The sequence below is a fragment of the Bufo bufo genome, chromosome 7 (genome assembly GCF_905171765.1).
Source record: "Bufo bufo chromosome 7, aBufBuf1.1, whole genome shotgun sequence".
NCBI lineage: Eukaryota > Metazoa > Chordata > Amphibia > Anura > Bufonidae > Bufo > Bufo bufo.
Window position 1 is genome coordinate 107,913,415 of NC_053395.1, and position 16,261 is coordinate 107,929,675.

Genomic DNA, 16,261 nt, shown 5'->3' on the forward strand with positions numbered 1-16,261 from the left:
CAGAGAAAAGTCTATTTGTTAGGTCCCACCGAGTTCTAGTCATATGTCACTCAAACTACTGCACTGACCAGAGGAGGAGCATAGTAAGGTGAAAGGCGGCAGCTGCGAAGCACCACACTTGTGCGGCAGTATATGACAGGTTTATATACAGTGAAGAAAAAAAAAAAAGCCTGCTCATCCCTGCAGCCAGGTTCAGCCCTCCGCTTGCTAGTAGTAATGCAGGAGGCAGAGGCCAGTGACCGGGGAACATAAGCAGGTGGAATCAGACATTTTAGAAGTAGGTCAGCAGACATGCGACCACTCCTATGACATAATTAAATACCACGGTTTTTCGGAAACGGTGATATCACAGTGTTTTAATATCGCGGTATATCGTGGATACTGGTATATCGCTAAACCCTAGTGTGTGTGTGTGTGTGTGTGTGTATATGTATATATATATATATATATATATATATATATGTGTGTATATACAACGGAACGGGCAGCACTGTGGCTCAGTGGTTAGCACTGGTGCCTTACAGTGCTGGGGTCCTAGGTTCGAAACTGACCAAGGACAACATCTGCATGGAGTTTGTATGTTCTCCCCGTGGTTGCCGTGAGTTTCTTCCCTTAGATTGTGAGCCCCATTGGGGACAGTTAGATGCTAATGTCTGTAAAGTGCTGCGGAATATAGTAGCGCTATATAAGTGCATAAAATAAGTAAATAAAATCTAAAAAGTCTACACACCCGTGTTAAAATGTCAGGTTTCATTTGAGAACTTTTTCCACTTTTAATGTGACCTATAAACTGTACCACTCAATTAAAAAACAACCTGAAATATTTTAGGAGTAGAGAAGAAAACCAAAAAAACTGAAATGTGGTTGCATAAGTGTGCACACTCTTATAACTGGGGATGTAGCTGTTTTCAGAATTAAGCAATCACATTCAAAATCATGTTAAATAGGAGTCGACATACACCTGCCATCATTTAAAGTGCCTCTGATTAACCCCCCCCCCCCCCCCCCCCACTGTAAAATCCGTTATGCAGTTTATGCAGTTGGTACAGTTCTAAAAAGTTGATCCAGAGGAAGGCAAAAAACCCTAAAAGGTGGATGCCAATTGCCTAATACTAAAAGTGAAAAATTCCTTCTAGACTTCAAACAATGATAATCAGAATAAATTCCTGGATCAACGTCCTATGTCCAGAAATCTAGAACCCCATAACTCGCAATATTTTTATTTTGAAAAAAAAGGAATCCAAGCCTTTCTTGAACTTGACAGTTAATCCGCTATCTGGAAGAGAGCTTCTTAGTCTTCCTGTTCTATAATGATAGTAACTTTCTTTCCTCTAGATGTATAAAAATGTTTTAGTTGCACATTTATTAAGACCGGCGTTTTAGATGCTGGTATTAACAAACCCCTAAGCTGGCAGTGGTTCTGCCAAAGTTAGGAAGAAGCGCGAAAATGGTAAATGAGACGGGCCTGCCGACCCGTCCTCTTCCCCTCCCAGGTCCACTTTTTTTTACCTGGAGTGAGTGGGGAGAAGCCACATATTATGGTGCCGCAATCTACGCCTGAAATACGCCTAATCTAAGCATATTTAAGCATCATAAATGGCCCCTTAGTCTCCTATACTATTGCTAAAACTAGTTACTATAGCTATAACTTTATTTTTATTTTTTTTCTTTATTTCGCTTATTTTATACTTTTTATAAAAAAAAAAAAAGTTAATTAACCTTTTCCTGCCGCAGTCAAGGCAGGAAAAGGCTAATTCACATTCTGCAGGCTCACAGTTAACTTTACAGCCAGCAGGCAGTAAAATTTGACAAAACTGCTGCAAAATTTGATATTGTTTCAATCTGTAGAATAAAGTTAATATGTCAGTTATAGCAAACGTAAAACAATTTTTTTTTTAAAAAACGTTGCAGAATTGTTTTTTTCTTTTAAATAAGTGATTGAAAACTGCTTGTCAATTAAAAACAAGATCTAATGCAGCTCAGTTGACAGTGAAATAAAGTTATGGCTGACAGTATATGTCAACACACAATTCCTTTTGTGATTTTTTTTTTTTTTTTTTTTTTTTTTAGTGCAAAAATAGAAAAAATAAATCATATTGACTCACAGAATAAGTTCAACATGTGAATTTTACAGCACAATGAACACGATAAAAAGAAAACTAAAAAATAGTTCCAGGGTTCATTTTTTGGCTCTTATCTAATCACAGAAATTGAGAAGTGTTCAAAAAGTCCGGCCCTCTTAGGGAAGCTGCACATGGTACATATTACACACAGATACAATAATACAGTAGAAGCTAAGTAGATGAGATTTTGAAAAATCTCATCTACATGTCGTGGAAACTTTGTGTGTAAATTGACTTGTGGTATGGATTTTGAATTCTGCAGCATCTACTTGTGAATGTAAAAACTAAAGTGATGGCTTTGGGAAGGCTGAGCGCAAAAAATTAAAATGAAAATATGTCCTGGTCATGAAAGGATTAGAGGAATGTGAGCAATGGCTTATAATGTTGTTTGTATGTATAACTGGGACGTTACAGCTAATTCCTACTTCCTTTCTGAAATCATACATAACACTCTTGTTTTTGTTTTTTTCTCAAGAGATTACAATCATTGATCCCAACTTAAAAGTGAGGGGAATTATCCAAGGCCTTGTGAAAGGTATACTTTTTTTTTGTTTCCTTTCAAATTGATAAAAATTGGTAATTAATGCTAAAAATAATGGTCTGTTCATCCTTTGTTTTTTTCTTTCATGTTGGAGGTGTACAGTGTCATATGCCAACTAATGACTCCCATTGTAAAAAGAAAAATTCAGCAAACTTCTATGCAGATGAATGCTAATCCAATGTGTGACAGACAGTTTTGTGCCATATGATGGGGGCATTATTGATACATTCTGTTTGCTCCAAGAGCTTTCTCAGTGCATATGCCAAACAGGTTCAGCAAATGAAGTGTAAACAAAGCCTTACGTTGCTGAAAATGCTTTATTATTTTTTTTACAAATGTTAATCTAAGGCTACTTTCACACTTGCGTTCGGGGTTCCGCTTGTGAGTTCCGTTTGAAGGCTCTCACAAGCGGCCCCGAACGGATCCGTACAGCCCCAATGCATTCTGAGTGGATGTGGATCCGCTCAGAATGCATCAGTTTGGCCTCCGTTCCGGTCAGCAGGCGGACACCCGAACTCAGCTTGCAGCGTTTTCGTGTCCGCCTGGCCGTGCGGAGCCAAACGGATCCGTCCAGACTTGCATTGTAAGTCAATGGGGACGGATCCGTTTGACGTTGACACAATATGGTGCAATTGCAAACGGATCCGTCCCCCATTGACTTTCAATCTAAAGTCAGGAGTCCCTATTAATATACCATCGGATCTGAGTTTTCTCCAATCCGATGGTATATTTTAACTTGAAGCGTCCCCATCACCATGGGAACGCCTCTGTTAGAATATACCATCGGATTTGAGTTAGATCGTGAAACTCAGATCCGACAGTATATTCTAACACAGAGGCGTTCCCATGGTGATGGGGACGCTTCAGGTTAGAATATACTAGAAGAACTGTGTACATGACTGCCCCCTGCTGCCTGGCCTCCCCCCCCTGTATTTAACTCATTGGTGGCCAGTGCGGCCCCCCTCCCTCCCTGTATTTAACTCATTGGTGGCCGCATTGGCCCCCCTCCCTCCCCTGTATTTAACTCATTGGCCAGTGCAGCCCCCCCTCCTCCCTCCTTCCCCTGTATTTAACTCATTGGTGGTCAGTGCGGCGGCCCCCCCTCCCTCCCCTGTATTTAACTCATTGGTGGCCAGTGCGGCCGGCCCTCCCTTCCTCCCTCCCCTATATTTAACTCATTGGTGGCCAGTGCGGCCCCCCTCCCCCCCTGTTTTTAACTCCTTGGTGGCCAGTGCGGCCGGCCCCCCCTCCCTCCCCCCCCCCTGTTTTTAACTCATTGGTGGCCCCCCTCCCTCCCCCCCCTAATTAAAATGACCAACCCCCCCCCCCCCCCCCCCCAATCATTGGTGGCAGCGGAGAGTTCCGATCGGAGTCCCAGTTTAATCGCTGGGACTCCGATCGGTAACCATGGCAACCAGGACGCTACTGCATCCCTGGCTGGCATGGTTACTTAGCAATTTTAGAAGCATTATACTTACCTGCGATGTCTGTGACCTGCCGGGCGCTCCTCCTACTGGTAAGTGAAAGGTCTGTGCGGCGCATTGCTTATAGCACAGACCTTTCACTTACCAGTAGGAGGAGCGCCCGGCCAGTCACAGACATCGCAGGTAAGTATAATGCTTCTAAAATTGCTAAGTAACCATGGCAGCCAGGCACTGGCCACCAATGAGTTAAATATAGGGGAGGGAGGGGGGCCGGCCGCACTGGCCAATAATGAGTTAAATACAGGGGAGGGAGGGGGCGGGGGGGTCTGCTGCCTGGCAGCACCTGCCAGGCAGCAGGAGGCAGTCATGTACACAGTTCTTTTAGTATATTCTAACTTGAAGCGTCCCCATCACCATGGGAACACCTCTGTGTTAGAATATACTGTCGGATCTGTCAGTTATACAGACGGATCTGTTCTGAACGGATGCAAGCGTTTGCATTATAGGAGCGGATCCGTCTGTTCAAACACCAGACGGATCCGCTCCTAACGCAAGTGTGAAAGTAGCCTTAAAGGGGTTGACCACTTTCTGGTTACTAGAGATGAGCGAATTTCATATTTTGAAATTGGTTCACGCTTCGTTTACTGGTAAAAGGTAAGTTGCGTTATGGATTCCGTTAACACAGACCATAACGCAATTCTATGACTGAATGCTTAACGGAATGCCTTTAGAGACATTCTGGTATTCATTCCGTCATAATAGAAGTCTATAGGCTGCAAAACGGATCCGTCCCGTTTCCGTTATGCAAGAGAGGACTCCCCTGCATAACGGAAATGGGACAGATCAGTTTTGCAGCCCATAGACTTCTATTATGACTGAATAACGGAATGCCTCCCGTCATAGAATTGCGTTATGGTCCATGGTAACGGAATCCATAACTCAATTCACCTTTTACCAGTGAACGAATTTAATTACCTGAAATTCGCTCATCTCTACTGGTTACAGTTAACTAATGTGTTTGTAAGATTATTATATGGCACCAATATAAGCTTTGCACCATTTTATATATTTTATAAGGTATGCCACCCTTGTCTTTTGTGCTGTCCATAAAATGGTTGCTGATGGTGTCATGTGACGAGGCAAATCACCTCCATGTGCTATCTCCTTTCTTCAGAACCCTGCCCCTCCCATCTACATTTGCACTGTTGGGAGCCTAGTGCAGATGCAGTGTTTGAATGGGAGATACGTCACATGGAGGGGATTTGCTTGGTCACATGACCCTCCATGAGCAGCCATTTTACATACAGGACAGAAGATTTGCCTAATAAGGGAATATGGATTATGAAATATAGCAAATGACACAGAATATCAACAAAGGCTATATTAGAAATTGCCACATCTTACATACACATTGGTCCAAAGTAGCCATAAAGTAGCCCCCCCCTTTAACCTAAAGACCTTTAATTTACAATAAATGACTTTTCATTAAAGGGAGTCTTTCACCTAAACTGACCATTATAGAACGCTAACACCATGATCTCCATTATAGTCCCCATATTAGAATGCTACTTACCATATTGCTGTTCGTCGCTTATTTTCGCTAAAAAACACTTTTATTCAATATGTTAATTAGGTTCTGAAGGTGCACAGGGGCGGGGTTAATGCAGTTGGTGCCCAGGCCCCTTGTCACTTTTCATATGAAACCCCTCCCCTTTCACCCCTCTGGCCTGCCCTAGGTTCTTCAGAAATCCAATGCCGTTCTAAAAATTTGTAGCGCCTGCGCACTTCATTCCCCATTATGGGCAGAGGCACAAAGCCGGCTAGATGTACAGGCCGGCACATGCACATTAAACGCTCTTGTGCTTCTGCCTATAATGGGGAATGAAGTGCGCAGGCACGGCAAATCTTTTGAACGGCGCTGATGCTGGATTTCTGAAGAACTTAGGGCAGGCCAGAGGGGTGAAAGGGGAGGGGTTTCATATTAAAAGCGACGAGGGGCCTGGGCACCGGCTGCATGAACGCCGCCCCTGTGCACCTTCAGAACCTAATTAACATATTGAATTATAGTGTTTTTTTTTTTGCGAAAATAAGCGACTGACAGCTATATGGTAAGTAGCATTCTAATATGGAGACCATAATGGAGATCATGGTGTTAGGGTTCTAGAATGGTCAGTTTAGGTGAAAGACTCCCTTTAAAGTGTACCTCCAAAATAGCTGTGCTTTTGCATGTATGTTCCAGTTGCCAAAATGTGAACTGTGCAGTCTTGCATCCTTGTAAGGCTCCAACTGGGGAAATTGACTGTTTGTTTTGACGTTCTGAAAACCGTATGAAGCAGGAAGCCTCTCTCCTAAATTATTCAGTAGGAGCTTCACTAAACTCTTCTTAGAGACAGAACATGTTCCCCCACTGGAGTTTCTAGATTGTTTTAGGAACACGAGACACTGGGGTCTATCCTGCTTAAAGCTGTTATTTTAAAGGGGTATTCCACTTAAATTAAGTTATTCCCTACCCACAGGATATGGGATAACTATTAGATCGGTGAGGGTCCTACCTAGGGGGCCCCATTTACCCATTCAGCCTCCCTGAAATGAATAGAGCGGCTGGGCATGCGTGCGGCCGCTTCATTCATTCATTTCTATGGGAATTCGGGAGATAACCGATCACTGTACTTTTCTGTCTCTGAAACTCCCATAGAAATGAATGGAGCCGCCACATGCATCAAGGCGGGGGAGGAATCAACTGGGGGGGCTGCTTCTCCGGTTGGGAGCTCTGGGCTCGGCTGCGGCTCCTGCGTTCCTCCTGACGGCTTGCGGGCGGAAGACCATGTGACCGGAAAGGATCACATGGTCGGAAGAAGATGGCGGCGCCCAGGTAACGCTGGAGACCGGGACGGCGGTCGTGTTGAGAGGGGGTTGACTCTTCTTTGGAATTGGTCCCCCCAGAAAGAGGGGAGGCGGAGCTGCGCGGCGAGAGTGACGGACCAGGTAGGATATAAATGTGGTGTCAGTCTGAGTCATGGAGGTCCAGATGTCGGCTATGCAGGAAAAGATATGTTTTCGCAGGAAGATTTAGACCCCCTTCTTTCTGCAGTAAGACAGACAATGGATATTGAGGAGGAAGACCAGACTCGCTCAGTTCAAGATGAAATGTTCGGGGGTTTAAAAGCAAAGAAAAAGAAGTTGTTCCCTGTAAATGAAAATTTAAAGGACTTGGTAATTGATGAGTGGGCAGATGCAGAAAGAAAGCTATATGTACCACGTGAATTTAAAAACAGATTGCTATTCAACCCTGAGGATACAAAACTGTGGGATGTGGTCCCTAAAGTTGATATCCAGGTAGCGAAAGTGGTTAAAAGAACCACAATACCATTTGAGGATTCGGCTCAATTAAAGAATCCGATGGATCGGAAGATTGATGGTTTACTCAAGAAAGCGTGGGAGGTATCTGCAAACACTATTAATACTAACATCGCAGCTACCTCGGTAGCTAGATCTATGTGTTTGTAGGTAAATCAGCTGGAGGATCATCTTAAACAGGACACCTCTAAGGAAGAGATCCTAGGTTGGCCGCATCCTTTATAGCAGACGCTTCAGCTGAATCCATAAGATTTGCGGCAAAGACAGATTCCTTTACTAATACAGCTAGGAGAGCGTTGTGGCTAAAATCCTGTTCAGGGGATATAGCCTCTAAAAAATAAACTTTGCGCAATACCTCTTAAAGGGTCCCACCTTTTCCGCCCGGTATTAGATGAGATTCTGGAGACGGCAGATAAAAAGAAGGGATTCCCCGAGGAGAAAAGTAAGAAGCCATTGCCCTTTCGTAAACCGGTCAGCAGTCTCCAAAACACTTCCAAGAGTAAAGGAAAAACGGGAAGATGGAGCTACCCGAAAGGGGGAAAAGGCAGAGGGTTCCCTTTAATCCCAATTCCAAGCCAGAAAGACAATGACGTCAGACCAGTAGGGGGCAGACTTCAATTCTTTTGGGAAAAGTGGACTCTGATAACCAGTGGATTCTGGAATCCACCCAGAAGGGGTTCAGAATAGTTTCGCTTCCCTCCACCACAGATGTTCCAGATCACAGATTTCAAGTCAGTTTCGCTTCAAGATCAACTTTACGCGGATGTCCAAAAGTTATTGAAATTGGGGGCAATAGTGCAGGTCCCTCCTACACAGGAATTCAAGGGTCATTATTCAAAACTATTTTTCATAACAAAACCAGATGAATCAATAAGGACCATCATCAATCTAAAATTCCTAAACAGATGGATAACACATTATCATTTCAAGATGGAGTCAATAAGATCTACGATTCCACTGATAAATCCAGGGGCCTTCGTGGATCTAAAGGATGCCTATTACCACATCCCCATTCACCATCAGTTTCAGCAGTACTTGAGATTCGCGATCAAGAAAGGAGGGAAAATAATGCATTATCAATTTCAGTGCCTACCGTTTGGGATGTCGTCAGCCCCCCGTATCTTCACAAAGGTAGTGACAGAGATAGTGGCCTATCTAAGACAGAGGCGGGTGATTATAATACCATATCTAGACTTTCTACTTGTAGCAGATTCAGAGCAGGAGTTAGAGAATCACAAGAGAAAGACTGTCTTTGCTCACAGAGCTGGGATGGAAGATAAATCACGAAAAATCGGATTTACAACCCGCAACAAAGAAAAAGTTCCTGGGAACTATATTAGACTCGGTAGTTCAACATTCTTTCCTTCTTCAGGACAAACAGATCAATATAAGAGAGAAGGTAAACACTTTAAAATTAAAAGAAAAGCGGACCCTGAGAGAGGCCATGCAGATTCTGGGTCTAATGACCTCGTGCATCGCGACAGTACCTTAGGCTCAATTCCATTCAAGAATACTCAAGAGAGAGGTCCTCTCTACCTGGGACAAGGATCTTTGATCTCTAAACTCCAGGATAGCTCTCTAAAACAGAGCAGTAGACTCCCTCTCCTGGTGGTTGGTATCAGAAAACCTGTCAAAAGGGGTCTCCTGGAATATGATGCCCCTCAAAATAATAACCACGGACGCAAGCAGCCGGGGTTGGGGGGCTCATTTAAAGGACCAATTCTTTCAGGGCAGTTGGTCCAGTACAGACGCCCTAAGATCCTCAAACTACAGGGAGCTGAAAGCAGTTTGGGAGTCTTTTGAAAGCCGCAGAACATCTCCTCAAAGGTCATCATGTCAGAGTCTTGTCGGACAATAGGACGACAGTCTGCTACATAAAACGGCAAGGAGGGACAAAGGACCCTCAACTTCCGAGTCTGGCGGATCTGATCTTCGAGTGGGCAGAAGAGAGGGTCTTATCCATCACAGCTACGCACCTGAAAGGGACCCTCAACTCCACAGCAGACTTACTCAGCCGGCACAGAGTCGAACCGGGGGAGTGGAAATTAAACAAGGAAGTGTTTCAGAAGATTTGTCAGGAATGGGGGAATCCGCAGGTGGATCTGTTTGTGTCAAGCCAAAATACTCAGCTGGACTGTTTCTTCTCGCTAGACCCAGGAGGGAGACCAATGGCTGTAGATGCTCTATCCCAAAAATGGGACATGAGTCTAGCTTATGCATTTCCTCCACTTCCCCTCATCCCGATAATTCTGAAGAAGTTCAGATCAAGTACAACTACGCTGATTTTGGTGGCACCAGCCTGGCCCAAAAGAGCCTGGTTTTCGGTTTTGAAGATCATGTCCATCAAGGAACCGATGCCCCTTCCAAAAAGACAGGATCTCCTGTCCCAGGGGCCGCTTTTACATCCCAATCTGGACATACTGAATTTACCAGCCTGGATCCTGAGGCAGACCTTAAGAAACAGAGGTCTTTCGGATAAGGTAATCTCAATGCTACAAGGGTGCCGCAAACCTGTCACACAAGCAATATATAATAAAATATATGGAAGAAATTTTCTGCCTGGTTATCGCAAAATCAGGCGAATACCAGGTCTCCTTCGGTGGGTTGCATATTAGAATTCCTTCAGGAGGGATTTGATGCAGGGCTAAAACCTAGCACGCCTAGAGTCCAGGTCTCGGCACTCAGCTGTAGTTTAGATACACCCTTAGCGGAGCATAGGTGGATTAGGAGTTTCCTAAAGGCAGTATCTAGGATGAGACCCACCTTGAGACAATCTATTCCTCCTTGGAGTCTAAATATAGTCTTGGAAAGTTTGTGATCCCCATTTGAGCCAATTGAACATACACTGCTCAAAAAAATAAAGGGAACACAAAAATAACACATCCTAGATCCGAAATAATTAAATATTCTTCTGAAATACTTTGTTCTTTACATAGTTGAATGTGCTGACAACAAAATCACACAAAAATAAAAAAATGGAAATCACATTTTTCAACCCATGGAGGTCTGGATTTGGAGTCACCTTCAAAATTAAAGTGGAAAAACACACTACAGGCTGATCCAACTTTGATGTAATGTCCTTAAAACAAGTCAAAATGAGGCTCAGTAGTGTGTGTGGCCTCCACGTGCCTGTATGACCTCCCTACAACGCCTGTGCATGCTCCTGATGAGGTGGCGGACGGTCTCCTGAGGGATCTCCTCCCAGACCTGGACTAAAGCATCTGCCAACTCCTGGACAGTCTGTGGTGCAACGTTGGTGGATAGAGCGAGACATGATGTCCCAGATGTGCTCAATTGGATTCAGGTCTGGGGAACGGGCGGGCCAGTCCATAGCATCAATGCCTTCGTCTTGCAGGAACTGCTGACACTCCAGCCACATGAGGTCTAGCATTGTCTTGCATTAGGAGGAACCCAGGACCAACCGTACCAGCATATGGTCTCACAAGGGGTCTGAGGATCTCATCTCGGTACCTAATGGCAGTCAGAAGGCTGTGCGGCCCTCCAAAGAAATGCCACCCCACACCATTACTGACCCAATGCCAAACCGGTCATGCTGGAGGATGTTGCAGGCAGCAGAACGTTCTCCATGGCGTCTCAAGACTCTGTCACGTCTGTCACATGTGCTCAGTGTGAACCTGCTTTCATCTGTGAAGAGCACAGGGCGCCAGTGGCGAATTTGCCAATCTTTGTGTTCTCTGGCAAATGCCAAACGTCCTGCACGGTGTTGGGCTGTAAGCACAACCCCCACCTGTGGACGTTAAGCCCTCATATCACCCTCATGGAGTCTGTTTCTGACCGTTTGAGCAGACACATGCATATTTGTGGCCTGCTGGAGGTCATTTTGCAGGGCTCTGGCAGTCTCCTCCTGTTCCTCCTTGCACAAAGGCGGAGGTAGCGGTCCTGCTGCTGGGTTGTTGCCCTCCTACGGCCTCCTCCACGTCTCCTGATGTACTGGCCTATCTCCTGGTAGCGCCTCCATGCTCTGGACACTGTGCTGACAGACACAGCAAACCTTCTTGCCACAGCTCGCATTGATGTGCCATCCTGGATAAGCTGCACTACCTGAGCCACTTGTGTGGGTTGTAGACTCCGTCTCATGCTACCACTAGAGTGAAAGCACCGCCAGCATTCAAAAGTGACCAAAACATCAGCCAGGAAGCATAGGAACTGAGAAATGGTCTGTGGTCACCACCTGCAGAACCACTCCTTTATTGGGGGTGTCTTGCTAATTGCCTATAATTTCCACCTGTTGTCTATCCCATTTGCACAACAGCATGTGAAATGGATTGTCACTGAGTGCTGCTTCCTAAGTGGACAGTTTGATTTCACAGAAGTGTGATTGACTTGGAGTTACATTGTGTTGTTTAAGTGTTCCCTTTATTTTTTTGAGCAGTGTATATCTGAAAAATTTCTCTCCTTCAATGCAGTATTCCTCTTGGCTATAACCACAGCTCTCAGGATAGGAGAAATTCAGGCTTTATCTAACAAAGAACCATACTTGAGGATTTTGGATGATCGCATAATCCTGAAGTTAGATCCAGCCTTCTTACCTAAGGTGGTCTCAACTTTTCATAGGGAACAGGTGCTAACACTCCCTTCATTTTGTGCCTCTCCCAAAAATATACAGGAGGAAAGATTCCAGTGCCTGGATGTTAGAAGAACGATTCTAGCCTATCTTGACAGAACAAGTACCTGGAGAAAATCAAATAATCTATTCATCCAGTTTGGTGGAAAGAATAAAGGCATGAAAGCTTCAAAACAGACGTTGGCACGGTGGATTAAAGAAACTATTAAAGAAGCGTACAGACTTCAGGAGAAGACCTGTCCTCTAAATCGGAAGGCGCATTCTACTAGAGCCATGGCAACTTCCTGGGCAGAGAAGGCAGATGCCACGGTTAATCAGATTTGCAAGGCTGCAACCTGGTCTAGCTTCCTGACTTTTGCCAGACATTGCAGACTAGATTTGTTGGCCAGCCAGGACTTGGCCTTCGGGTGGAAAGTCCTGCAGGCAGTGGTCCCCCCCCCCCCCCCCCCCCTAGAAAATTAAGCGTTTAGTTCTCCATGGGTGCTGTCATGGAGGGACGTCCTGGAAATACTGGTTTAGTTTACCGATAAATCCTTTTCCAGGAGTCCGACATGACAGCACCCCATATTACACTCCCAGGTATATTGGTTCCAACCTTGATGGCAGTGTGAATGTAACATTGTTATTAATAAAATGAGTTGGATCCTATCCGGTGTAGTAATTTGGAAAAACATTGGAGAGTGGGGTGGGAAGGTGCCTTTTAATCTCTCTCGCTTCCTGTCCCTACAGAGACCAATAGGACAACCTCCATGGGTGCGGTCATGTCGCACTACTGGAAAAGGATTTATCGGTAAACTAAACCAGTATTTTCCTTCATTGAAACTAGGAAAATCTTCAATTTTAATTCAAGACAGGAGACTCCATTATACAAGTTCAAAGCTTAATTTTAGATATGAATGTAAAACAAATTATCACAACACTGTTACTGGTTATTAAATAATACCATGGAAACATGAGCTTCAGGTCTAAAATAAGTTTTTAAAAGTGGATTCGGAAGATCAATTAGCTGCTTTTAAGATGTCTGATAGAGATCCTCCAGCTTGTCTAACTTTAGTAGACATAGCTCCTCTAGAGGAGTGTTCTCCAAAGATTGAGGTATCAACTCCAGCTAAAGACATAGTTTGAGATACCCATCTAGCCAGGGTTGCTGATGACACTGGTAGGTGAGGTTTGCAATAAGAAATAAGGAGTTGAGATACCGATGGATTCCTGAGTGGTAAGGTTTTTAGTTCATAGGATTGTAAACACCTAACTACACAAAGTTTTGCTTGTAAAGGGAACGCAGGGTAGGAAACCGATGAGATATTCGTTTTTGTACGATGTACAATAGATATTTGTTTCGTAAAACTCCTGAGGGCAAAAGAGCCTGCCAGAAGTTCTAAACAATTGATATGAAGGGAAGACTCCTTTTCGGACCATTTCCCTCCTGTGCAAAGGGAGCCACACCGAGCACCCCAACCCAGCAATCTGGCGTCCGACTTGATAATTATATCTGGGACAGAATTGAATATGGTTTTCCCATTCCAGTCTTGGATATGTTGTAGCCACCAAATTAACTCCTCCTTGGTTTCTGGGGTTAGATTTACTTCGTCCGAGTAACCTAATCCTTCCATTAAATGTTGTGCTTTTGAACGTTGGCGTGCCCTGTGATGTAATGGAGCAGGAAAAATTGCTTGGATTGAGGCTGAGAGTAGGCCTACAATCCGTGCTATGGTCCTCAGAGATATACTAAATTCTTGTTGAGGACTGATAAGATTTCTTTCCTGATGGTCTTCAATTTCCTGGATGGAAGACTCAGAGTAGCAGATTGAGTATCTACCAGGAAGGCCAAAAATTCCACCTGTTTTGATGGAATAAATTTTGATTTTTCGTAGTTGACTAGAAATCCCAAATTGGTCACAAGAGTTAGTGTCCACTGGATATGAAGGTGAATTAGTGAAAGAGATTGAGCCATGATAAGAATATTGTCTAAATAAATAAGGCGTACACCTCTTAGCCGAAGGATTGCTACCATTGGCTTTAATAGTTTTGTGAAACACCAAGGAGCGGAAGACAGTCTGAATGGTAGGCTGGTGAATTGATATTTGTCACCCTTCCATAGAAACTGAAGGTAAGGTTGAGACATCGGGTGCATAGGCACCGTGAGATACCGTATTTTTCGCCCCATAAGACGCACTTTTTCCCCCCCAAAAATGGGGCGAATGCTGACCAGTTTAATCATCGCTGGCTGCGCTGTGCGAGCGGAGGAGGGACTGGGAGGAGGAGCTGGGGGCCGGCAATTGCGGCGGAGCGGTGCAGTCACTGTACTATAGCCCCGCCGCTCCAGTGCTGCACAAATATAAAATGTATTATTCAATTAAAAGTTATTAAACATGCCCCCCTCACTCCTAATAGTACCTTACATCCTAATAGCTTCTGTACAATGCCGGCAGGCAGCAGCATAACTCCCTGATGTCACGTGCCTGCACCGCCTACTTTATGAATGAAGCAGGCGGCGCAGGCAAGTGACGCCAGTGAGTGACACGCCTGCCTGCCGGCATTGTACAGAAGCTATTAGGATATACGGTACTAATAGGAGTGAGGGGGGCATGTTTAATAACTTTTTTAATTGAATAATACATTTTATATTTGTATACTGTGAAGGGGGGGACACAAAATCTGTGGATAACATCCATGGATGGCACAGTTAAGGGGTGGGGGTCTGTGGATGGCACTGTTATGGGCTGGGGGGGGTCTGTGGATGGCACTGTTATGGGGTGGGGGGGTCTGTGGATGGCACATATATAGCAGTGCAATCCACAGATCCCCCCCCCCCCTCCTGTAACAGTGCCAGCCACAGCCCCCCCCCCCCCCTGTAACAGTGCCAGCCACAGATCCCCCCCCCTGTAACAGTGCCAGCCACAGATCCCCCCCCTCTGTAACAGTGCCAGCCACAGATCCCCCCCCCTGTAACAGTGCCAGCCACAGATCCCCCCCCCTGTAACAGTGCCAGCCACAGATCCCCCCCCCCTGTAACAGTGCCAGCCACAGATCCCCCCTGTAACAGTGTCCGTCATCCACAGATCCCCTCATAAGTGTCCGTCATCCACAGATCCCCCCCATAACAGTGTCCGTCATTAACAGATCCCCCCCATAACAGTGTCCGTCATCCACAGATCCCCAGTAATAGTGCCATCCACAGACCACCATTAGTTCCAAACCCACCAAAAGCACAGCTTTTGGTTAAAAAAAATTTTTTTCTTATTTTCCTCCCCAAAAACCTAGGTGGGTCTTATGGGCCAGTGCATCTTATAGGGTGAAAAATACGGTAGGCGTCTTTCAGATCTATTTTTGCGAGCCAATCTTCTTGTAAGAGTAGGTCTCTCAGTAAATGGATACCCTCCATTTTGAAATGTCTGTAGACATAATTGTTTTCAGATTCAAGAGGGTTTTCAGATTGATTACAGGTCTGTGACCTCCATCCCTTTTTTTCACTAAGAGATTACTCACAAAACCCGGAGATTGTACGGGTATTTCTATTAAAGCGCCTTTGGAGCATAGTTCCTTGATTTCTAATTGTATCAGATTTTGATCTGTCTGGGGAAAATGTGATTGGATGTGGTATCTGAGTTTGAATTGGTTTGTAGCCAAAGTCTTTTTGGTAGCCTATAGGCCTGCACAATATATCACCAAAGCAATCGCAATAAATCGCCATATCGCAATCGCCAATTGGCCGACCTAAAAATGCTGCAATTGTATTACCATATTTTTCGCTTTATAAGACAAACTTTTTCCCCCCAAAAGTGGGAGGGAAATGGCAGTGCGTCTTATAAAGCGATGGTTGACTTTTTCTGACTATGCTGCACATCGCGGCCGGCGATACATCAGTTACTGTGCGGGGAGGGAGGAGGTGCAGGAGGCATGTTATTTTAATGAACAAATGTTCTTCTATTTAGTAAAAGATGTTTTATTTTGAAAAACACTGTGCATTTCAGTTCTCTGTCACCAGGTTTTGGGCTATAGAGATACGGACATGCATGGCTAGATCGCCGCTAGCATGTCCGCAATATATCTGTCCTATAGGGCTGTGTGGTTTTAATTTCTTTAAAAAAAGATTTTTATAGATATGTAAATGAGTCTTGAATGTGTCCAAGGGGCTGTACTAACCTTCCTGGAGCGCAGCCGTGCCCAGCCACGCCTGCCTGTGAAGGAGCCCAGCACCGCCTATGTCCTCCGAATCTCCTCCTTTCAT

The 16,261-nt window shown here is 44.8% G+C and overlaps 1 protein-coding gene across 1 annotated transcript in view; it reads left to right on the forward strand.

Moving 5' to 3' along the window:
- The window catches only part of WDR75 (WD repeat domain 75), a 343,006-nt gene that overhangs the window by 115,993 nt on the left and 210,752 nt on the right, over window positions 1-16,261 (forward strand). Inside the window, exon 10 of the mRNA XM_040441253.1 lies at window positions 2,599-2,658. Within this exon, the coding sequence (XP_040297187.1) occupies window positions 2,599-2,658 (60 nt within the window). The remainder of the gene's footprint in view (window positions 1-2,598; window positions 2,659-16,261) is intronic.